This window comes from Buteo buteo, chromosome 12 (assembly GCF_964188355.1).
Source record: "Buteo buteo chromosome 12, bButBut1.hap1.1, whole genome shotgun sequence".
NCBI classification, from domain to species: Eukaryota; Metazoa; Chordata; class Aves; order Accipitriformes; family Accipitridae; genus Buteo; species Buteo buteo.
In genome coordinates, this window is record NC_134182.1 from 3,486,079 (window position 1) to 3,510,867 (window position 24,789).

Consider the following 24,789-nt stretch of genomic DNA (forward strand, 5'->3'; position numbering starts at 1 on the left):
AATTTCCTGGGCTATAAGGCTTTGCTTTTTGTCCTTCCAGTGAAGCGCCTCTTCACTTATTGTATTTGCATGCACCCCTTCCTTCTGTGTCTACCTAGTTTTTCATCCATTCTCTATATCCTTTGGTTTTTTCCTCTCATTTTATTTTCTCACTCTGTTTCATTTCTCTGTTTTTACCTAGAGTCCTTAATCTGTTTTTCTTTTGTAGGTCTACCCTTTTAAAAGTTTGCTATTCTGCAGATGTGCACATTACAGATGCTTAAATTAAATTATTCTGTTTGGAATATGTCACATCTGTTACTGAAGCGTTTTTTCTTGTCAAGGTATCCTACAAATCCAGAGCATGACAAGGAGCTGTGTCAGACTATTGGTAAATAACAGGAGAATTATATGTATTGAAGAACCAGCAACGGTGCGCAATTGCTTGATTACAGTATATTTTCAGTTTGCATACAGATTTTAAGCAGCAGGAAAGCTTAAATGAAGACTATACCTCCTTTTGAAAGCTACTGCTTGTAAAAATGCATTTTTTTGCAAAGTCCAGAGTCTTCAGCTGTACTCTTATGGATATTGCAAAATCTACTGTGATAAGCAAATCACTAATCACTTTCCATGTATTAACGTCTCACTATTTGGTGAAAAGATTTATTAGAATATATTATTTGCTCCTTTTTTTGTTGTCGTTGACAGTAGAAAACCATTAAAATGGTAGCTCGCCCCAAAATGTAAGACTTTGTATTTGGCCTGTTTTCTTACACAGTGCTTATGAATTGTGTGAGGTGGTTTTGATCTTTTTCTCATTCAGTATGGCTGACAGCCTGCTAAAAATATGTAAAAGAGCTTTACCATAGAGCAAATCAGCAGGGTACTTTCGCTGCAAGTTCAGTCAGGGACTCCTCTCTGTTTGTGGTATAAAGTTGGAAATAATTATAAATAATTCTTTTAAAGCTTTGGCTATACTTTGCAGATTTAGAACATGGTGTCATTGGATTCCTTCGCATTCAGCCCCTTTTCACATAATTTCCTGAAGAACAGGGTCTGCTGCTGTGCAACAAAACTGAAAACATACGTGGCCCTTTTCAGTCAGGTTCTGATTACAATCTACTAGTTGCTAATAGAAACCATCATTTTAATCTAATCAAAGGAAAAGGTTGAAAGACGTACAAAAAAAGGAAAACTGCTTCTTCGCTCAGAGCCTCTCACTGGAGTCCTTAGTGCTTAGTCCTGAATCTGCACCAATACCATCCCCTATCTTGTTTCAGGCATTCTGTTGGGAAGTGAGATTGAAAACAGCTAGGCTAGGAAAAAAAAAAGTTCAGGTTTGAAAGTAACATAGCCTGTATAAACATATTCAAGAGGACTAAAGTAGTAAAGGGACAGGCCATAATTTATTCTATACAGCCACAGAAGCCAGTTAGGAGAGATCCTTCTGGTTCCTCATTCTCTGTTAAATATAGGGTGGAAAGAAGTGATGCTGCACAGGTTATGCCATGTAAGCCCATCATGTGAATTGGCTTACTGTAGGTACGATGGCAAAGCCATTCACCTCTCCCTGCAGTCTACTTGCCCACCTGCTCTGGAGAAAGGTTAGTACCTGTTTCCTCTCACTTGTAAGCTGCTTCTGCTCCTTGGGAGCACCTAGGGCAAGGGCTGTGACTTGGCTTTTTTTTATGGTAAGTTATAAATATGCAGTAGGTGTTTCCCAGATGCTGATAGATGTTAACACTCAAAAACATTTCTGAGAAAGTCACCTCTGGTCCTTGCGTGGTAGGAGTGACTTAGCTGAGAATGCAAAGGGAACCAGCAGGGCCCCTGCTGGTCGTTATTCAAATGCTCCATATACTATTCTTTGGGGTTTTTGCTGCAGAATTTCATCTGTCTCTTAAAAAGTTTTTCATTTACTTTAAAATCACATTCTTCTAACCCTCTTCCTGTCTGCAGGTCCTGCTCTTGCATTGCTTATTGCTTTGCTGTCAGCACAAATGTTCAAGTGTCCATGTGGCGAATTTGACTTGAAAAGTGAGCCGTTAACAAACCAGTTAATTTTAACTTGCTGCAGTTTTCTGAGCAGTTTTATCACAAGACACACATGGACACCTGCTTTAGAATAAAACAGGAAAGGAGGGGGGCAGGAATGGTGCGGAGACGGTAGAAAAACAACCTCTGGTAGAGAGAGCAGATTGCTTTTTTCAGCAATGCAGGCTTATGCTGTCCCAAAGTGAATTCATCTGGCCTACATCTAAGCAACAACATCCTGGAAAAAATACATGTTATTTACATAAAGGCAGAAACATCACTTCTTGAGATGCGGAATGCTTGATCTGTATCAGTTAAGGAAGAGAGATTTCAGACAACTGAAGGGAAATGATGGAAGGGTTTCTGGGTAAATGTCTGCATCTTCAGTTAAATACATCATCGCTATTTTCCTTCTCTCCTGAATTTGGTTCATAAAACTAACTGTAAGTTGAACCTAGGAAATATCTGAGGCCCAGTTTTAGGGAATTTCAAGCTTGAGGAAAAGCCATTGGGCATCAAGAAGAAGATACATATTAGGAGATGCCAGCTGAGGGGATGCTGTGCTTTTTGACCATTCACTTAAGATAACAAAAGTCTGCAACCTGTTTGGTGTTGTGGCTTTCTGTGAAATTTCATATGGATGTAGTTTGGCTTGGGAGAGGATTCTGAGAAGGTGGCAGTGAAGGTATATTGGACTTCTGAATGTAGGGTCTCTCCCTTAGTGGGCGATTAAAAAATAATCAGTCTTGTATGTACTGATTTCTCAGCCAAAATATATGCTTTGATAAACACAGAAATGTTGCAGGGAAATACTCAAGTTATCTAAAAGGCAGCCATTTTTACCCTTTTCCTATCCAGTTATAGTTGTTAAGAGAAAAAACAATTAGAAACTTGAACTAAAAAAGGACATAGGAAAATTTGAATCAACTGGCTAATTACAAAGAAATCTTGAGAAGAGTCTTGCACATGTGTCATTTATCAACACCAGTGGTCAGGCCCCCATAAGTTCCCCTCTAGCTCAGGCCTGAATCTGCTTAGCTGGTGCCTAGGAGAGAGTTATCATATTAACATCGCAAACAAAAGCTCAAACCTTCATTAGAGCGAAAATAAGTGCTTTAGATTTGCTAGCTGACCATTTAGGAGTCTATCTTATTTACTTCCTCCCTACTGACAAAAGTTTCAAGGTCGGCTGGTGGGGATTGAAGGCTTCGCTCCATCAGTGCTTTCAGCCTACATGAAGGACAGCAATAAAGTTTATTTCTGTGCCTGCGTTCTACTTGCTGCTTATAAAACCTCATCTGTGTTTGCTTTTTCTTAGCTAGCAGAGGGGAAAATTACCATTAGTCTTCTGGCAGACTGTCAATAAAATATCATTCCAAGTTCTCTTACTAGAAAGCAGATGTTTTTCTTTTTTGTGTGTGTGCTTCTTTCCTTTCTTTTCACTCTATTCATCCATCTTATTTTTATCTTTTCAAGTCCCACATTCTACTTACTGTACTTTAAAGATATAACTGATTGAACAGGGGCCTCAGTAATCAAATATATAATAGTTTTATATCTGTGGCTTTCTCAAGGCACAGTGGTGTTCTCTGCAATAGCCAACACAGTAAAACTGCCAGCAGTAAAAGCTTAAACATATGGTTATTTAAGTGAATTTGAAAATTCATACAATAAGGATAGTTGCCCTAATTGGTGGTGAAAAATCGTTAGGTTAACGTTCAGATAAAGACTTGCTTTTTTAGCACTACCACATAAATGTTTTCAGAAGCTTCTTTAAGATTGCTGAAAAGTAGTAGACCTTCCAGTTGTAGTATTTCACTGTATAGTTCAATTTTACAAAGCCAGGTATAGATAATTTTCAATTTAGTGTATATGTGGGGCTATACGAGTCAGGGCCATGGAGTGGTTATATATCAGCTGCTCTGACCGTTGGTATGCTGCCAAGGTATTACCAGCAGAGTCTAAGGGCATGGTCTGGAGTTGACTGAAGTTGTTCCCTCTGAACCTTCAGCCTGAACTCTTAAAGGGGAGTGGGGAGCAGGAGATCTTCCAAAATATTAAATATGACAAGAGGACTCTTGGAGGGTAGGAAAGCAAAGGTTGCTGCAAGCCATGTAAACTCTCATTTTACCAATAGGGACAAAGCAGCCTCCAGGATGCGCTAGATCTATAAGAACAGATTATCCTGAATTAATAAATCCTGGTTTATATGCAAGGGAGTTTTGTGTGTCTAGCTCGTACTGGTCTTATCAATCTTTCATAAAAGGACTTGTCAGAAGTAGACTAGGCCTTTCTACTATTTTAATGGGAAGAAGCAGTAGAAAGTAAGTTTTTTATGTATAACAGGTCCTAACTTTCTCATATTGTACTCTTATGTTTTTCTCATTTAGCTTTTGAGAAGCAAGATGACTTAATTGCATTTCAGGACTGGTGACTTAAATTATTCTTATAATGTTTTTCATGGCAGAAAGTGGGTGTTACAGTCTAATCTTGTGGGGATATTGAGGACTGCTATTCTAATCAGTAGTAGTAAAGCAATTGAATACTATTTTCTTCTGGAAAAGAGTATATAAAAGCTAACGTAATGTCATTCATATTAGTGAACTGGGCTGCAATGGCAGTCGCTTCACAGTAAACCTCTGCTACCAACTGGTCCCGCAGGAATCTCTACTGACATTCATAAATGATTGAGAGAAGAGGAGGAAGACTAAGATGATAGTAGTTGCAGATGCAATGAGTTTATTTAGGAAAATCAAATGAAATGCTGCTTATGAGGGTTTTCTGAAAGGTTTTTAAACTCTGAATAACAAGATAGTAAAATGGTAGGTGGAATTAAATATCAATATGTATAAAGTAATTCATACCAGAAAAAGTAACCTTAATTATGCAAGCACAGCAATGTTAGCACTGAGCTGAAGAAGTTACGCAGTCATTGTAAATAGCTCTTGTAAAACAGTTCAGTGCTCAGAGGTGACCAGAAATCCCAAAGGATGTTAGTAGCTGTGGGGAAAGGAAGCAAGACCAGAACAGAAAACAGCATTTTGCTATTGTGCAGTCATTGTTTATCCACATCCTGAATGTTGTATGTGGTTTTTAGTTCCTGTTTCTTATGATGAACTTAAATAGGAAAAATACAGTGCACTGCAACAGGGAGGATTCCGAATATGGCTTGGCTTTCCTACATGCAGGAGCTAGGCAAGCTAGGGGGAAAAAAAAAAAAAAGATACTTGAGAGAATATGAATGTATTTTTATAAAGATATGATTACAGAGCCATAAGAAGCATCAAGAAGTTAATAAGTAGTATGAAACTGAAATACATCAAGGATTTTTTGTGATAAGGCAGTTTCTGTAGCTCCAGTAGTCTCTAATATGTTACTCACTGGAAGCTGTGACTGTGTTAGAGTAGTAATTACTACACAGTGGCCCTGCTTTTCTTGGCTGCTGTTGAAAGTACAGCGCTGGGCTAGCTGTCTCACCTGGCAAGGCCATCCTCATGTTCCCAAACAGGTATTTTTTTTAATGGAACAAAAGTTTGTCATTGGTATTAAAGCTGATGATCTACATGCAGCCTTAGCTCCCAAAGTTGGTAAACTACTAGCTGCTAGAAGCTGATAGCAAATAATTAGGGGAAAGTCCCTTAATATTGTTCCTTTCCTCTCTAAACATCAATTGCTGGTCATTGTTCAAAGGTAGAATGCAAGACAATACAGAACTCAGGTGTAACATTCAGTATAGCAGCTCTTGTCTTATTCACCATTTCCCCTCTTATTTTGCAACTTCTTTTCCTAATCATTTTACCACTAGTTTATACCCTGTATTCAGACCAAACAGGAAATTGCTACTGAAAATAATACATAAATCTATCATCAGCTGCGTTGTATACAGTCATTCTAAACTTTGTAATCAGATTCTATGAAAATTAAGAACATTACCACACAGATGGCAGCAGATGACGCAAGCCAATATTTCAATAAATTCTCAAAAAAAAAAAAAGTCATTCTTAGTTAACTGACAAAATCAGTCAAACTAGGGTAAACCATTAATTAATTTGGCTATTTCATATGTCCCTAAGCATTGTAAATAATTTTTTTTTTTGTACCAAGAGTTTTCTGGCAAGAAATCTTGGACTGTAGTTCTTTTTATAAAGAAAATATTTGTTAGCATTCAGTATTAAGAAGAAATAGTAGTAACTCAGCACTGCTCAGTTGATAATGGCTCTAAATTTATACTCAGATTGGAAATATTCTCAGACTTCATGTATAAATACCTTTATTTGCTTTTCATGTTATTCCTCATTTGTTTCTTAGGACTCTCTGTTTCTAACAAATAATGCTGTTGTGATGCTCATTTGTTAATACTTTTGTGGAAAACATTTAGAAGTTCTTATAAATGGAAATGCTGCAGTCTTTCTATTATAGCATTATAGTTTGAAGAGTTTTTTTCAGGTGATGGAAACTTAGGGGGTTTTTTCCAAATGAATCTGACAAGATACTAAAATCATTAATAGTTCTGTTCAGAAAGTATTTAAGTATATTAAGAACATGCGTAGGACTTTTTTCTGAATATGATGCCTTACTGAATCAATGCTGCTGTGCTTATCTCCAGAACTTTTCAAGGAAAACCAAACAAATTGCCATCTCTCTGCAGGTAGATACTGCTTTTCTGATCAACGTGTCACACGCTCACAGCCATCATTCTGTCCTAATATATACTTGTAAAGAATTCACATAATAAGCGTTTGGATTTTTTTTAATAAAATGGATATACACGGGTAAGAGATAAGGGAGAGGGGAAATACAGAATTGAGAGAGTGAACTTTGAAAGGGACGTCTGGTTCTCACTAACACAGCCAGTGAGCATTGCAATAGGTCTAACATATGTTGAGGTGAATTGCTAAGTTTCTGTCTCTCCCTCTCATTAATAGCTATTATGAACAGAACACTTCTACATTATAAAAAAGTGCAACCAACGTCAGTGAGGGTTAGATCAGATCCTATTTTTCAGTTTGGTGTGATTAGGAGAACCAAGCTGCTTAGGGAAAGCTTGACTATCTCCTCTTCAATCAAAGAAAGAAAGAAAAAAGGAGGGGAAAAAAGGGGTACCAAACTGAAATTTTTCTTAAATTAAAATTATTTTGATACATTTATACATTTGTACTGCTGGAAATCTGGAATAAATCCCTGGTAAGCAGTTATGTTGCTCCCTAAGCATTAAGATCGGTGGGATCTGATTACAGACAGTAGTGAAGAGTACATGGGCCTGGAGCCTTTGTCTTTTCCATTAGTAGCACTCTAATGCAGAAGTAGAGTTCTCTGCATAAATGTAAGTTCACAGAACCTGGTTTCTGAGCCATCTGTGGCATTTTGATGGCCTGTCCTTTATTGCATCTGCAGAAAATATTGTGTAAGTATGTATTAGTTTTAGCTGTATGACTGTTTCAAAAAGGTGGGCTATTTTATCATTGCTTCACTTCTCTGCAGCAAGTCATCATTTCATAAGGTCAGCCTTGATGAAGAAGTCTAGCGAGCACTTAGCTACAATATTATTCTCCATTAATGTTATAAGAACAGTAATTCATTTTTCAATGTGCTTTTTTTGAAGAGCTAATAGTGTTAAAAACATCTACCCAGTGTATGTCACTGATGAGCAGTTTCTTATATTAAAAACACTTACTCTGTATCTAGCACATTTTGCATTTGTGTCTATTAAAATGCATGAAACATCTTTCATAACATTTTAAGCACTCAGTAGCTTATTACTGGAACCACATAACTGCTTCCTTATTATCTCTTCTTGACAATGACTTTAACAAATTATATTCAGGTAGTTGTTAAAATTTCCATCCAAGCACATTTCTTTTTTGGATGACATGTCAAGAGGTTAACTTATGCTCCCTTCCAGCTGATTTCTAGGCCTCAATCCATCAGACAAGTCACTTCAAAGGAGATATTACTCTGTTGAGACATCAAGATTGGCTTTCTGAGATGCAGTCCCCTTTGGGAAGTGTGCAAAGAATTCTGCAGCACTTATTTGTCTAGGCAGTCTTGAAGCAACAAGACACAAGATGAAGACCAAGACATGGAATGAGAAAAAGCTATTACAGAAAAAAGGGAGCTGTGGTTAATGTAGCTTGTACTAACTCTTTGGTATTATTTCTCATTCATTCTATATTCTGTGAGATTTTCCTCCAAGGAGTGAAGCGCATGTATGTAGAAATAACATTTCATTAGTGAAAAGTTCCTCTCTGTCTCTGCACATTAAGTCTTTTCTCACTAATAGTAAAGTCTGTCTGGAAGAGAAAGACCAAATAGGTAAGTCAACAATTCCATCTTTCACTCACATGCCGTGAACTGTTTACGTGTGACTTGTGGAAATAGGATCAGAAATGAAGAATAACAAGCATAGATAGTATGCTCGCTACCATCTAAGAAATTCTAGTTTTACCAAAATTTAAGCACTATAGTTGTTGAGTATAGGTGAAAATTACCTGTTGAATTTGTGTTGTGCTTACTGCTATACTTCAATTGTCCGTGCAGTTTTTGCCATGTAACATTTCAGCAGCTTGAAAGCAAGTATGCTGGTTCATAGGAGGGAACAATGCATACCGTGGGCTTTCAGGAGAAGTAATCTTGCATCTCCAGCTAACGTTTTGCAGGTGATAGGAGGCACTTAGGAAGCCAGTTGACAAGCTAATCAGCCATGAATAAGAGTAGCACTAGCTAGAAAAGACTACAATGTGGATTCTTGACTTCCTAAAATTACATAAACCAAGATACAGATTGCACCTTAAGAAAGTGCAAGTAGCATCTCTGGTCAAGAAGCTTACTTGGTTTTTTTTTTAGTAACAAAATTTTGTCATTCACTGACACTGAGCACAATCCTTAAGAGATAACAAGTGGCAATAGAGCATTTGAGAGATTCTTTCAATGGTGAAATCAATTCCATCTACTCAGTTTTAAAAGTCATGCTGTTTTAGTTTTATACAGTCATGCAAGAGACAGAGCAAGCAACAGCTTGGAAATAACAGATAGCAAAAGGTGCTTGACTGTATATATTGTTAGCATGCAGATGCTTGAGCAGCCATAATTGCAAAGTGAAATTCCCTGAAAGTTGCAAGTGAACAATGAAAAAGTAAAACTAAAACTCACTACTGCAGATGTCACAGTTATCTTCAGTTTCATTTAGCCACCATAAATATATGTCTGAGAAAGTAATAGGTTTAGAAGCAGCTGAAATGTAGCATGAAAAGTTTTGATTCAGAATGCAGAAAAAGGCCTTGTTTGCAGGACAGAAACACACATTGGTCTTTTGGGTAGAAATACATGAAGAAGCTGAAAGAGTTGCTGAAAATTTGCCTTTAATAAAATGCCATGTTAAACTTGCGCAAACTGTCTCAAACATAAGTGGTATCTAAGAGAGTTGAGAACTTTTGTTCCCAACAAAATCTTTATTGGAATAAGTATGTGGTAATTTTTTAAATCTTACTTTAAGCTCAGGAATCCTGAAAAAGTATGTCTGAAAAAATGCTGATTTTATAGGGATTTTTTTTATAGGTTCCCTGGTAATTAGTATTCAGATTAGTTTCTTGCAGATAAGGAATATCAGACCTAACTCAACATTTAAAGAATATTTACAATATTGTTTTCAATTTCAGTCTGAAAAATTCAGGGTCTTTTTTCCTTTAAAAGAAATTTTGTTTATAAGAAAGATTCAAACAACTGTTAATGTGTGGTTTTTACCCCTTTTAAATAGTCCTAGAGCATTGAAATCTTAAGATACATATTCACTTTATATGACCTTGCTACTGTTAATATGCTAAGTGCTCTGTCCTATGGCCCATACCATTGAGAACATCAGGAATCTTAAATTCTGAATGAAACCTGGTGCAGCTGAACTGGTGGCTCTTCAGAAACCGAAAAGGTCTAAAAGTCATCATGAACTATTACACTGTAGTGACAAAACTTTACAAGGCTAAACTGGGACCAAGAATGACATGACATTGTAATGAAGAAATACAAATCAGAAAAAATGTGGTTTTGTAAGTATTTTGTGAAATAGTTTAGGAATATACAGGAAAATAAGCATAGGCCTTATGTGTCATCTATTGTGTAAGTCAGAAAAAAATCAGAGACCAATCCTATACCCAGTAAAGTCATCAGAGGCTTTGTATCCATCTACTTGTAATTTCTGAAAATAATAGGAAATGTCTATTTTAGTGCTCCTTGCTTGAATCCCATCTATGTAGAAGCATCCAAGAATAAGCAGTGTCAAGAAATTGTGCTTTTTGATCCATGATGAGTATAAAAATATTCTAAATAATTTAAATAACAATCAACAATCACAAATCTTTAAACATTATTCTCTTTATCCTTAACTAGGCAAAATGTTATAATTCAGCGTTTTCATTTAAAAAAAAAAAAAAGGAAAAGAAGGGATATGAATGTGAGATTTAGTCGTTAGTATTTTATAACAGCTGTGCCTGGGATGAAGACACCTGTAAATTGAGGAGCTTATTCTTGAAATAAAGTCACAGTCCAAATTCTTTTCCTTTCTGTGCCAACTAGTTACCAATCTGCTTATTCTTAAGCACAATGTGCAAGATTTAAGGGTAAAATGGAATATTTAAGTGTTTTTTTCTGTTATGTTCATTTTTGCCTAAACATAAAGGTAATGGGTTTTATAAAAAGGTAAATTATGGAGAAGCATACTTAAGTTGTGCTTACTTATATTTTAAAATGTACTTCAGAGTTTTGACAGCCGTGGTTTGATATAAATGGGCACAGTCAATAACAAAGTCAGAAAGGCTAATGTGTGATCAAAGCTGTTTCTGCTTCTTTCCAGTTGTCAGTTACAATCTAACCAAAGTACAATAAATATTCCAATTCTCTCAGGAAAAAAAAGATCAAGTGTGTACCAACTTTTTCTGCAAAAATCACTGTAGCCAAGGTTATTTTTCCTTCACTGGGTTTAAGTGGAAAGAAAGAGGGCAGACTTAGCAGTAGAAAACAGTAGCACGGGTTCTTCAGACTCATAAAGGGTGTTTCCACCATCAGGGTACACTTAGAGATCTGCTATATCTGTTCCCTGCAGCAGCTGTGTATCTCAGTCTTTTTTCATATTTATTAGCTGAATGACAGTGATTTGCAGATCAGCAATTAAAGGCCAGATTATCAAAGTTATTTAGACAGCCGTCGCGTGTTGAAATCCTTCTTCGAGGCCAGAATTCCTCCAGATCTCTTGGGTTTGGAGGAGACAGCAAAGTTCCTCTGGAAGCTGAGGCCCTGAATTTGAATAGTAACTTGTAGAGATGATGTCTAAGGAAAAGGAGATTGCCAGGTGTATCGCTCTCCATTTCTTTGAAAGCTTAGAGGAATATTCTCGCTGTTTCTAGAAATCCAGGACAGGGACTGTATGTGTTTCTGCCTTCCTGTTTTGTAGGTTTAGGGGCTTTTGTTTGGGTAGTCAAGAGAAGAATGATGAGTCTGCTGAGGTAAAAGTCTAACTCTTCTTGGCAGAGCAAAAAATAAACTTGAACTCATCTTAGGATCACTTTTTTTCCCCTTAGTTTAAGCCCACATCTCGTAAATCACTACTATTGACAGAACTCTGAATTCACACAGAATTAATGAAGATTAGATATCATGGCTGCTGTTAAAGTCATATCAGAACAATGGATATTTACTTTAAAAAAATTGAAGTCCAGTATTGATTAAAATTGGGGTTTCATGTTAGTTTTGGTACTATTTTACACAGGAGTTGCCAAGTCAGTTCTTATTATTTTCAGTCCTGTTTCCATTATAAGTAGAAAAAAAAGCAAACGCTAGTAACTCCAGATGAATTAGCCATTCTTTTCTCTACCAGTTTTACAAAGTTTTGATTAAATAGTACTTAAAAAGGAATTTTCATTGAAACAAACTTTCAGTATAAGAAAGATCTCTGTAACACAAACATTCTGCATGGGAAAATTTCAGTATTGTAAATGAATTGAAATTTCCCATTTTATTCTTTGTTGTGCAATATGCTATCTTATAGTGGATTATCCTTTAAAAAAACAAATTATTTCAGTTATCTACCCAAATAGTTTCTTGGGGTTTTTTTCCCTGGTATTATTCAGTGTCACTGTGTGTCTAGGTGAGTTGTTGCAGTGACTCAGTTCAGGTTCTTCAGATCCCTTGAGGGTAGATTTAGATTAGACGTAAGGAAGAAATTCTTTACTGTGAGGGTGGTGAGGCACTGGCACAGGTTGCCCAGAGAGGCTGTGGATGCCCCATCCCTGGCAGTGTTCAAGGACAGGTTGGATGGGGCTTTGAGCAACCTGGTCTAGTGGAAGGTGTCCCTGCCCATGGCAGGGGGGGTGGAACTAGATGATCTTTAAGGTCCCTTCCAACCCAAACCTCTCTGTGATCCTACAATTCCCTTACTGTCATCTTTCTGTGATCTTTTCTCAGGCTTGGCTACAGGAGTACAGGGGAGCTGGCTGAGAAAATGGGATAGCAGGGTGGTGAAATAGCTTCTTTCCTAATGGACTGCAGTAGCGTAGGTAGAATGAAGTTGAAGATATTGACTTGAAAGTGTTTGTGTTAAATGCACCGTACTTAAAACAAAATGATTAAACGTATTCAGCTTAAAATTCTTGGAATTTTTAATTATAGCAGCCATGTCAAACTAAGGCAAAACCAAATTAAGTTTTACTAGAAGTCACACGAGTAGTTTGTGGAAGTGAATCTGCTGAATACCAATTTAGAGGCCTAGGATTTGGGTTCACTTTAAAAAATTTAGTGTGATTCAAGGCAGGATATGACCTTACAGTGTGTTTGTAATGCTGCATGATCTTTGCAAGTGCACGTTTTTTTTTACCTGCAGTAAATACAAAGTAAATAATCTTACACTGAAACTTGCTTTAAATTGCCACAGGATTGCCATGTATTGTAAGTTCACTCTCACCTTACCTGCAGCAAAGTCAATTGTCGAGTTCAACATAATTTCTGAAAATTTGGCTGAAAATGTTCAGCAGTGAGCTGACAAAGCAACAACTATATTTCAAGCTCATTGACTTTGTGCTTTAGTTCAGGGCCTTGGGGTAGATTCATAAAACCTTTAGTACCTTTAGCACATTTTCTGATAGTCATGATCCTTAGAGAACAGTACAAAAAAGAAACTGCACTCTTATTAAAAATACAGGGATCTAGCTGACTTCTGGTTTTAGCTTTTAAAAGATACTTTTCTTTCATTATTTCCAAGAAGAAGGAAAATTACGTGTCCTTAGGGCTGTTTGTGTTTCACTTGCTTAGATATATGACTTACAAAACTAAATTAAAATGCAGCTGATTCCTAACAATAAATGTTTTAAGTAATGTGTCGAGAAATATCTCTGAGCTGGGTTAGACATTTCATAATGCAGTAATAAAATCAGTTTTATCCTCTCATGCACTCTGAGTTCACATATAGTTGTAACTGCAATTTAAAAACTTTTTTTTCCAAGAAATATGGTTCAACTTAATATAGGCCCATTTATTAACCAGCAAAGCACACTTCCAGTTTTGAGAGTGTGTGTGTGTTCTACGTATACTTTGATGTGGCAGGAAAGTCTAGAGGCCAAGACTTGCAACTCTCCAAAGCTTACTACTTTCTGATGTTTGTTTCTTTCTCCATCCTGTTGAAATTCAGTAGTGGTCCTCGTTCTGTTCATAGAGAATAGGCTTTCACAAGACAATAGTTTATCATCAGCACCTTTCTTGGCAGACACCAAGAATCCTTAGATTTAATTCAGTCCAATAGATCTGCCTACGTTCTGCCCTCCTGCCTTGATCCACCGGCTCTATTTAAACACTTATGTGTCCCCAACAGGTAATATCTCACAGCTTTAAAGAAATTAATGGATGAGTATGTGCATTCTCACACCCCAACTTCAATAGCTTGCTTAAGGCAAAAGGTAGACAAAGCTGGGAGAGGGGAAATACTGAGCAGTTCAGACCATGGGCAGGGGAAGCAAATTCATAGAAAAGAGAAAAGGAACAGGCAAATGACTGTAGAAAACTTTGTCCTCAGACCTGGATATGGTGCTTGATTCCTGGATTGGTTGGTTTTTATATCCTTCTGTGGATTTTTCTTCCCCAGTGCATTCACTGTGTATGCTGGTTTTCCTTACTAGTGACCTAGATCAATATTAAATGCAGCCTGTCTGTAGTTTGGTCATGTAGAGGAAACCAGCAGAATTTTCAAAACTACCTTGTTTAGCTTTCTGCATTTCTATATGAGTGCATGTACAGAAACAGATTTAATATTATATTTCTGTTACTCAAAATAATATGAGAAAATCTGTTCTACAGCTGAAATGAAGGCTAATGAATGATATTAGTAACTCTAATCTCCTTCATTTTAATTTCTGAAATGTCAGGTTTTGTTTTAAAAAGTAATAAAAATACCCTAAACTGCCAATACTTTACCCAAATTGCCAAAAGCAATTTTGCCTGTAATAAAGCCATTGTGGGCTGGAACATTTTGATCAAGCGGTGCAGATTGATGTGTTTTGCTTGATACTATTCAGTGAATGTGCTGTTCTTGTGGAAGTTTCTGTATGAGTCTGTTAGGAAGAAAATACAGTTGAAAAAAATGTCTTCAACCTGCAATAAGACTTTTTCAAGTTAATTTATCAATTAGCTCTACATGGTAAACTGATAAATATTGTTGATATTTAAAAGGCAACTAAGTTTTTCTATTAGTAAGAAACATGCATGGTCAGGGAATTTCAGGATAATGCAGATGCAGTCATTTAAAATTCAGTTGATTCACTAGAATAATTGACTTTTTAAATTCAAGTTTGCAAATGAGTGATTTGGAAGACCAGAATTGTTTCTGCAGCCAACCACCACAGAAAAGATAATGAAGATTAAGATGCCTTCCCCTATTTGTCTTGTGTTTCTGCATCTAGTTCTGGGGGAACCTTTTCTGAACTTTGTGCTGCAGACTGTTGTGTAATATAGATGCCTCATGAGGTTTGCACAGAGGCTGTGAGACTGGCTGCTTGCTGGAACAGAAGCCTAGATTCCGGGCATGCTAGATTTACCCTGGAAAGCAGGATAAATGAGAAGGCAGAGAGTTCTCTGGTTCTGTATCAGGTATTTACAATAACACTCTTAGATATTTCTCAGAGCCACTGTCTTTACAGTTCAGCTTGCTATGCGTATGTTATTTTAGCTCTAAAACTCCTCAAAGTAATATTCTCTATTAACTGGAGTGATCTCAGGATTTTGTCCTTTTGTCCACTTATTCTCTCAAATTTCAAATGGGAAATGCTATCTGATATTGATTGCGGTAGTATGCACAGTTATCTGTTGGCAAACTAGGCTGAAACCACTGACATTTCTTATACTGACCAATAAATATAGTAGTGATTTGCTTGTAACTCACTTGGGTTCTGTAGGTTAGTACAGCATTCACTGAACCATCCGGTCTCCCTTGTTAGTCTCTATTTACTTCGTCTTTCTTCCAATACGTCATTTTTGATATCTACTTTTGATCACAGAATTGAATGGTCCAAGCAAGCTTGGGTGGCGTTTTGGTATACGCTTTGGTGGTGGTGGATGGCACTGTAAGAGCCAGTAATAATTCTTGTGTTTGGTTCAGACAACTAGTTTTGAATGTGTTTTGGTACAATGCCAAAAGCTAGTATCTTGTTTCAAAGTAATCGGTTTTGGTTTTTATGAAGTTCTGTTCAAACTGTTGGTAAAAAATCTCCCAATTTAAGTACAACAGGATAGATATCTGTAAGAGAAAAAGTGAGTATGTGTGTTACCATCAATTAACAGGCCCATTTGAATTCAGCAAATTTTCAGCATTTGAATTAGGCTGGACAGGCTCCTCACAAAATAGTAGAGAAGAGGAATCTTCAGAGAACATTTAGAATATTCAGCATGCTGAGAATAAGATTTTTCTTTTGGAGGTTCATACTTTTTTCCTTTAACTTTAAAAAGCACCAAAGACAGTTAAGTTCTAGCTGAGGTGCTGAAAACAAAGTAAGCTCAACTTTGGGTGCCTAAGTAAAGCTATAAATTAGGATATTTGGGGCTTTACTTTTATATGTTGTAGTTCATAATTAATTGTATCATCAAGATTTGTACCTCTGTTGACTGGCTGCACAGTCTGTATTTTCCCATGTAAAAAGAGGGTTATACAAGCAATTATCTGCTTCCAAATGGATGTGCAGAGTTTACTGACATGATGGACTATGAGCAAATTGTGGGAGCCATAAAAGTGCCTATACTTTTTTTTATTTGGTACTATCCATTCACTCTAGGGATGCATAAAATCTAGTAGTTATTTAAGCCTTTAAAATAGGAAAAGAGCTGAACATAGACATTGATAATAAATTTCATACTTAAGCAAGGGGAGATACTTAGTGGATTTTTGCAGGTTACAACTTGTCTCTGAAAGAAAAGGTTTATGATTAAGTTATTCGTATCTGAGAGAATCAGTAGCTCAGAAAGTGAGCAAGTGCTGGGTACATGAAGCAAATTAACTGTGTCCTGTCTAGAAGGAGGCAAATGACTTCCAGGGGAAGGACAGCATGGGAAGTAGCAGTGGAGAGACATAAGGTTGGAAGAGTGGTATCAGTCCATAGAAAACAGAATTTTTATTATTTTTTTTTTTTAATTAGGGCTCTTGCTTTTTGTCTCATGGGAGATATTTAATGTTTTTAAAGAAAAGAGGGTAAAAAAAGCCCAGTCCTGTGTCCGTCGTCGTCTCCCCCCCCAGTGGCAATATGCCAATTCTTATTTAAATACAACAGCACTTTCTGCTCATGTGATTTAAATTAAGTGGAATCAGGTCAGTCTAAAGTCAGAATAAGACTGGAGAGCCAATGATTTAGATTTATAGTAGATTCACTATAAACTAGAGCACTATAAACCAGGACAGAAGAAAAGTCTGAACTGTTATGATCTCAATAATATGATGTTTAAATTAATTTCATGTCAATATATTTGAAAGTCCATGAGAAAAGTACTAATACAAACTACGTTTGAGGTTGGCTAATGCCATTTAATGAGATACCTTAAGTTTTCTTCTGCAGTCCTTGTACTCTTGTGTGGTATCAAGGGATTCCGACATGTTTTTGTGTTTAAGCATTTAGAAAATTTTCTCCTAAATACACTGCTCACAAGCACATTTACTACTTTCATATGCAAAAGCATGTTCTTGGCCAGGAAGCAGCCCAAGGGCTACTACGTTCTCTACAGGAATGGTGGGCAACAGTCCTTCCTCATCCACCTCTCCAGTGGCCATGGAAAACTATGCTACTTTGCAGAGATGCAACATGATGTGATGGGTACATACGCAATGCTTGGACACCGGTCTTGTTATTTTGTAGTTCCTTGTACTCTCTATGACAAAGCAAAAACCCCTCTTCTCTGTTAGAAAGTGGTCTCAGGAAAGAAAAGCCTCTTTTCTGTGCAAGATAGCTATTTTCTACAAGGCCAGGACTGGTTTCAATGCATTGCTCCCATAGTGTGTTATACCCAGGTTCATCCTTTTCATAGCCCTTTCACCGTAGTTCCCCTTAATCCAATTTAGGATTGCATGTACTGCAAACAAAGGCAGCTTACAGGTAGTTCTGACCTGATTTTTTTTTTTTAACTCAGAGTACTCTTGCAAAGGAAATAGACTGATACTTAGGAAAACATACATTTAATTCTACAACAGGAAGAGTTTACAAGTCCCTAACCATTAAAAGAGATAATAGACATTTGCCTATATAAATGTGAGCAGCCAAGTTGGATTTGATATTTATGTACACTGAGGCACCTTTACATGAATGGGACACTACAGCAGGTTGTTAATGTGAGAGCAAATTAAAATTGCATGTGCTTTTAGGTCTTTTAGAGATCTGTTGTGAGATAAGGGAGATTAAGTAGTTCAACTACTTAAAAATTTAAAAAAAAAAAAAAGAGTTGGACTAACAAATGAAGAAGGGCTAACACGTTTAAAATAAGTGATGTATTTCTAGGCAGGCCTATTGACTCTCACTAGGTTTGTTACTCATGTCATTTAAGCATTTTTTGTAAATCCATCCCTTGTCTCCCAAATCTAGTTGGAAATTGCTTCTATTGAAGTGCCCAACAGAATAATAGAAATTGCTTAAAGAGCATTATTCACTGTACCTATATCACCATATCCAAAGAGAATATTATTCACTTAAGCTTTATGCAACACTGGTCTTTCTCTTGTCAATGGATGTAAACACTTAAGGAATAGAACAATTCAGGTAGTTGACACCAGTGAGTACCTATATATCTCTTTCTGCTGGGTTTGCATGCCTTTCCTAGCTTAGTGTCAATACAGAGGCATAGAGAAAGCAACATGATGTTATCAGAATCTCACTGCCTTTGCTGTAGCTAATATTTTTATTCCTGGAGATCCCTTGACATGCTCAAAATAGCAAATATTGCATATAAAAGCAGGGCAATAAACCAGCAGCAATTAAAAAAATGCTGATAGAAAATGGAAAAAGTCTGAGATGAAAACTGTCCAATATGCTGAACAGCTACATCAAGCGATTAGTGTCTTTTTCCCTCCATGCAGTCCTGAAGTCAGAGAGGCTTTGATTTTTAGACAATGTCATATAGTACCCATTTATTAGTAGATCTCATCCATCACAGTTAGCCTGCACTGGGTGGAAGAGAATTCAAAAAGAAATGTGGGAGAGTTTCAGAGCCAGTGGCATATCGCTTTTAAAAGAAGGCTGACACATGGGATCTAGTCACCTGCGAGGACGTAGCGGAGGTAATGGTGTGACTCGGTGTAACCCTAATGTTTTTGTGTCAAATGGTACTTTATTATAGGTCTCTTTTAGTTATCAGCAGCCTTTATTCTGCCACAGGAACTGGAAAAACAGAGCAGGGAGGTTTCTATTTTGCAAGAATGTAATTTATTAATTGCGGAGTAGCTTAACCTTTTGGATAGTCTCCGCGTAGGTCCAATAACTCAAGTTTGAGCACAGAAGCTTTGATTGATCAGTTCAGTGCTTGGTCAATCACCTACTCATATAAATGATAGTTCATCGGCAGGATTTTCTCTCTTTCTTTCTCTCCTTGGTCAACAGTGCAAGGGACAATTTCCATAATCATTTTTTTCTGAGAAATTTTTTCTTAGGTATTAAAGATATCCTGTTTCCTAGATTTGTGAATACTTCAGTTATTGCAAGTACAGTGTGCTATATGTAGAATTATATTTGTTACAAAAGTGCTTGTTGTACGGCTTACCAAAACCAACAGATTACAAAAAAAGGTATCCATTAAATGAAAAAGGAAAGTATGGTTTGAAGGTCTGCTGACATCAGAAGGTACTGGATCTGAATATTAATGAGTCATCTGGATGATAAGGTAATAGATGATCATCTGAGGAGTCCTAATAAACAAACATAGGCTGAGAAGCTGACATAGATTCAGAAAATTATAACACACGTGCACACACACTTACCACTCGTACCTTTCCCCAAAACTATTTATAATGAAGGAATAAAAATCCAGTCTTGTAAACACATGCTGAAGTTCTGGTTGCAGTAATCCCATTTCTTAAAGGCTTGTATATGACTGGAAAGTGCATAACTAAATCCATGTTGACTGTGCCTATTTATGACAACCTGGTTCATTAAATGTGCATATACAATACATTTCTGCAGTTAAATATACAGTAGAAGTGTCTTAACATAGTAGCTTTATATTTTGAGGTTTGTTTATACTTTGTAATTTTCTTGCTTGATGTGACTTTTGGTGAGTTTTAACATTTGCCCAGCCAGTCTCTCTGTCTCTCTCTCTTTCTCTGTGAGGTTCACATGTAAACTGATTTAAAGATTGCATAATGACTGTTTGGCATATCCTACAGGCAAAGGTCCAGAAACCCTTTTTGCTGGCTATAACCTCAATGATAATGAGTGGCACACAGTGCGTGTGGTTCGGCGAGGAAAAAGTTTAAAGTTAATGGTGGATGACCAGCAGGCCATGACAGGTAGTGTGGCATTGTGACTCCATGTTACTGGGGGGAAACACAAAACAAAAAAATGACAGAAGTGAGATGCCTTTATCTGAAAGCGACAGATGCTTTTTTCTTTTCTTTGAATAAGATCCAAAATCCATGTTATGCATCTTGAAATACTGGTACTACAAGTGCGTTGTTACACTTGATATTAATGTTACTCTAACATCGCTATTGGAATTAATGAAAACCTTCATGCTGACTTAAATGAATGTTTTTATACAGTAATTGGAGAGAAGTCATTTGATACATCACTAATGAGAAGGCAAGTAAAATGCTTTTGGCAACACGCTAAATTTATACTAAGGTTAAACTCTAAGCCATTGCTGTAAGAAAGAATTTCATAAACTTTTGAAGGATATTCTATTGTGTTTTAAATCTTGCATCAGCTGTCCTCAATAATTAACTGTTAGGCAACAAGTTTTTCTCAAATACTAAAAAAGCAGTTGGGATGGGAGAAAAAACATGGCATGAATGCTAGCAGATGTTAGAAATATAGTCCTATGTATATATTATCAGAAATGATAATAGAGAAGACTTTGGCTTTGTTCTGTTAAAGATAAGGCTTACATATGTGTTGTTAATAGCAACAGACCTGGCTTCTGGCCCTGATTCCTTGCACAATACAACATGCCTAATTTTGTGTTAGCTATTTAGTATTTTCCTTTGTTTTCATGTAGTATTAAATAGCTTTTATCATTGGTTCTAAGCTTTGTTAAAATGGCAAAAATTTTAATGGGTTTTTAAAAGGAAAGCACTTTCTTTAGTAGTCCCTTTTCACCTCAGCAGAGCACTGAAGACCATGTCACTGGTAGAAAAATAATTGCTATGTATTCATACAGTTGCAAGAACATGTCTTCTGGAATCAGAAATTACTAATAGATCTTCCAGAGGTGAAGCAAAAATTTGGTTTCTATATGCGATGATGCTTTGGGTCATTCTCTCAAGAAAGTAGATGGCCTAAACCAGCTTGGGGTTTTTTTGTGAAAAGAAATATATAGTGTTGGAGGAACTGTACTGAAAAAATCACCATCTTGCTGATTCAACTACAACTCAAAAAATAAGGCTACTTTGGGGATGTTTTCTAGTTAAAGTTGTTTAGATCTGAATAAAATATAGTATCTAAAACGAAGTGCACATTTCCTGGGCTCCTCGTGGCAGATTTCTTATTTACAAGTACTACACATTGCAAAACCACAAAGAAATACATTTTTCACCTTTGGGTTCAGTCCCAGCTGCTCAGAGGAGCTTCAGAAAAGTTCAAAATATGTGTGAAGGAGTAAGATGAAAACAGGAGGTTTCTATCATACATAGCCTAGTCAGGTGAAGTAATAAGTAAAGAATGCAGGACTGTAAGTTCTTGTAATCGCTCTCCATTGCGGATATCTGTAGTTACTATCGAATGTCATGGTCTCAGCAAATACCTGAGACACTGGAACAGGCTTCCTAGAGAGGTGGTCGATGCCCCATGCCTGTCAGCGTTTGAGGCATTTGGACAATGCCCTTAATACCATGCTTTAACTTTTGAACAGCCCTGAAGTGGTCGGGTAGTTGGCCTAGGTGATCGCTGTAAGTCCCTTCCAACTGAACTATTCTATTCTAGCTGTTAAAGCTAGCGAGTCTTTTCAGTTGCCTCCTGATCAAGCAAAAGTGTTGCCTGTGGGTCCAACTTTCTGGTACAACACTTGTATTCTTTCCACATGCCAGTACCTGTATCAGAAGCTGGCCAGTTGACTCAAAATCCTTCTCAGTTCTTCAAGCTGGAAGTTGCCAACATTTGTGTAATCCACAGATGTTTAACATTCTTCATCCAAAGGGAGAAAGTCATCCCAGTATTTCAGACAGAAAAAGTCTTCCTAAACTCCCTGTAGGAAGCTGCGTGGCAAATCTGTGGCCTCCTTCATCAGTGAGGAAGGAGGCCAATCTGTGGCCTCCTTCATCAGTGAGGAAGGAACTGGCGTGAGAGAAGGAGCTAGAAATTCTGATAAAATGGGAAATCTGCTGTTAGTCCCAGGAATATTACATTTTCTACATGGAAAATCTTTATTGCCATGTAGTGCTTTGACTTTTTTTTTTTGTAACGCAGTGTGTTGCCAAAGCCTTCATGAGCTTAAGTTTCAAATGTACATAATGCAATTTAATGTGTAGTAGCTTTGAATTTCCTAAAGGTGTAGTGTGGAAGAGTTGCCATATCAGATTTTGAGTGCTCTTGCTCTAAACTGCTTAGAACTTTTCTTTGAATGTCCCAACATTCAGAAATGTGGTTAAAATACAATTTGGTAGTGATTCATGTGAAAGGTTGTTAAATCTTATAGGGAGCATGAAGAAAAAAGAGACTTTCAACAATTCCAGCTTCCCCCCACCACACACTGTGTTTTCCCTTTTTGATTCCGTTTCCTATGTCATATATGAAAAAAACCTCATCAGATCTAGGAAGCTTAAGCTGGAGAGGAAGCCATTAAATAATTCAGCCTGACTTTCCATTTTTTACAGGTTATGAAATATCACTTATCCATGGATTGAGCTTAGTTATCTTTGACAAATGCATAATCTGTGCATGGATAAATAATATCTTTCAGAATCATAACTAGCTTTCATTGGAAGAAGTCATACAGGTGGTTTTGAAAATTTTACTCATCCTATAAGAGTTTAAATACTTGCAGCCCTGATGCACCTTGTTTTCTGGAAATGTATAGAAAATAAAAGTGGACTGAAGGAAGTCACTACAGTTGGATAATGGAAAGGATACTTAGCTTATGGTTATGAACAGATATTCACTTGGCCTTTTGTATGATGTCCCATAGCATTGCAACAGGTAATTAATTTTTGTGCACTGACTGGACAAGTTAAAAAAAGAACAAACCCCCCAGAACCCAACCTTGCAACCACAAACTTCAGTCTCTGTCTTTTTCTTCATTGCTGTAGTTGCAAATACTGCGGAGCATTATGTGAAGTCTCAAGTCCTGCTAGCATGTTTGTACAACTGAAATGTTAGAGGGAGATTTGGGATGTGAGCCCAGATCCTGGAACTTTTTTATTACTGTGCTTAAGAAAGAAATACACTTGAGGTAGTGAATGTACTGAGGATACTGTACTACAGGCCAAAGCTTAGTGGATTTTTGCCATGACATTTATGCAGTGCCATCTGAAGTGATATAAGACTGGAATACGTAATGTTCCTCTCTAAAACATGATCTTCAGCTCTCTGGCTGTGATCCAATATAGAGCTCTTGGCCTTGCAGAAAGTTACAGATTTGGTATTTTTCAAGACAGCTCCCTGACTCTTTACTGCAAGGAGGAACCCACCTTTGCTTAATACATCGGGGAAGTAGTATCTTCAGAATTGATGTTTAGAAACAAGAACATTGGGAAGGTTGTCCTTGGGGATTAAGGTGCCTCCTGCGGTGCTCAGCCATATGACTGCAGATCCCAGATGCTGATGGTGTTTGGTGACATCAGTAGAGGTAGTTCTTACACAGAATGCATCCTGAAGCTAAGCAAGCTGCTTGTAAATATTTATCATAAATTATTAGAGGAATTTGTGTGTGTATGTGTGGTCTGAATGGTGTTAAAGCTTGCAGACCTTATTTCACCGTAACTTCACTGATACCTGTATTTGTAATTTAGTGCTGTAACTTAACCTGTTGGTGAATCCATCTCCCTGAGGAAAACCCAAATATCTACATTCATCTTGCCCTTATCTTTTCCCTGTTCACACACATGTACACAGACACTTGCTTATAAAACCTATGAAGGTACGTTTTTTTAAGCCAGCCTCAGGGCTTTCTGCACCACTGCTAAACACATCCAGCCTGGGTCAGAGCTCACACTCTCCTCTTGGAATAATCTGTTCAGGGAAGGACAGAGGGAAGTCGGTCTGTCAACAGCTTTGCACTGCTACAGTGGGAACTTGTATTACAGAGCATTTTTATGCCAGTATTTATTCCAGCTTGGCTAGGTCTGTTGTTCACCTTCTTTGTACTCCATCAGAGATGTGAAACAGCTAAGGAACTGGGAAATCTAGGGCATGGTTAGCAAAAGGTACCCTAAGTGGTAAAATCAGTTAGTAATAAAAAGCTGTTTTGTCATCATACCCATACAATGTGACCATGAATCAGCCATGTGATAGTACTGCCCTACTTTAAAATAAGCATGGGAAAAAAAAATCTGAGCTCTGTTAGAAAAGGGAACTCTTCAGTGGACACAATTTTGATGTGCTGGGGGGTAAGGTATTTAATAGCTAGCTTAAAAACTTACCTGACCTGTACGCAGTGTACCCTGGTAGCGTTGATCCTTTCCTTCAGATTAGCTATACAGTCAGCAAATTTCAGGCTTTCTGCTGTGCAGGAGTCCTTGCATGACAAAGAAAGACTCAAAGGTAGCTGTGAGGCTTGGTTTTGGCCACCTTTCTGATGTAAGCAAGTCCCTTGCTGTTTTCAGGATTACTAGATGCTGGCATACACCCTTGCTGCAGGCTTTCTGCTTTGTCCATCTCTTAGGCTCTGCCCCCTTCTCCCACGATTCATCCCCATGGTACAAAGCTAGCTGCTTTCAAGGAAGGCTCTGTCTACCCTTGCAGCACAGGGTTTTGCAGCAGGGCTAGCGTTAATGCACCTAAGACAGCTTAAACAGGAATCCTTCCTTCCTCTTGCCAAATCATGCACTTTCAAGCAAAACACATGGAATAATATCTCCCAAACTGTTATGTCTCTCTTCCATGAAACTCTAATGTTGTAGTTTTA

General features: G+C 37.3%; 1 protein-coding gene across 3 annotated transcripts in view; it reads left to right on the top strand.

Moving 5' to 3' along the window:
* The window catches only part of NRXN1 (neurexin 1), a 718,668-nt gene that overhangs the window by 320,845 nt on the left and 373,034 nt on the right, over window positions 1-24,789 (top strand). For all 3 annotated transcript variants that reach the window (XM_075042422.1, XM_075042423.1, XM_075042424.1), the window contains one exon: window positions 19,898-20,020. In XM_075042422.1, the coding sequence (XP_074898523.1) occupies window positions 19,898-20,020 (123 nt within the window). The remainder of the gene's footprint in view (window positions 1-19,897; window positions 20,021-24,789) is intronic.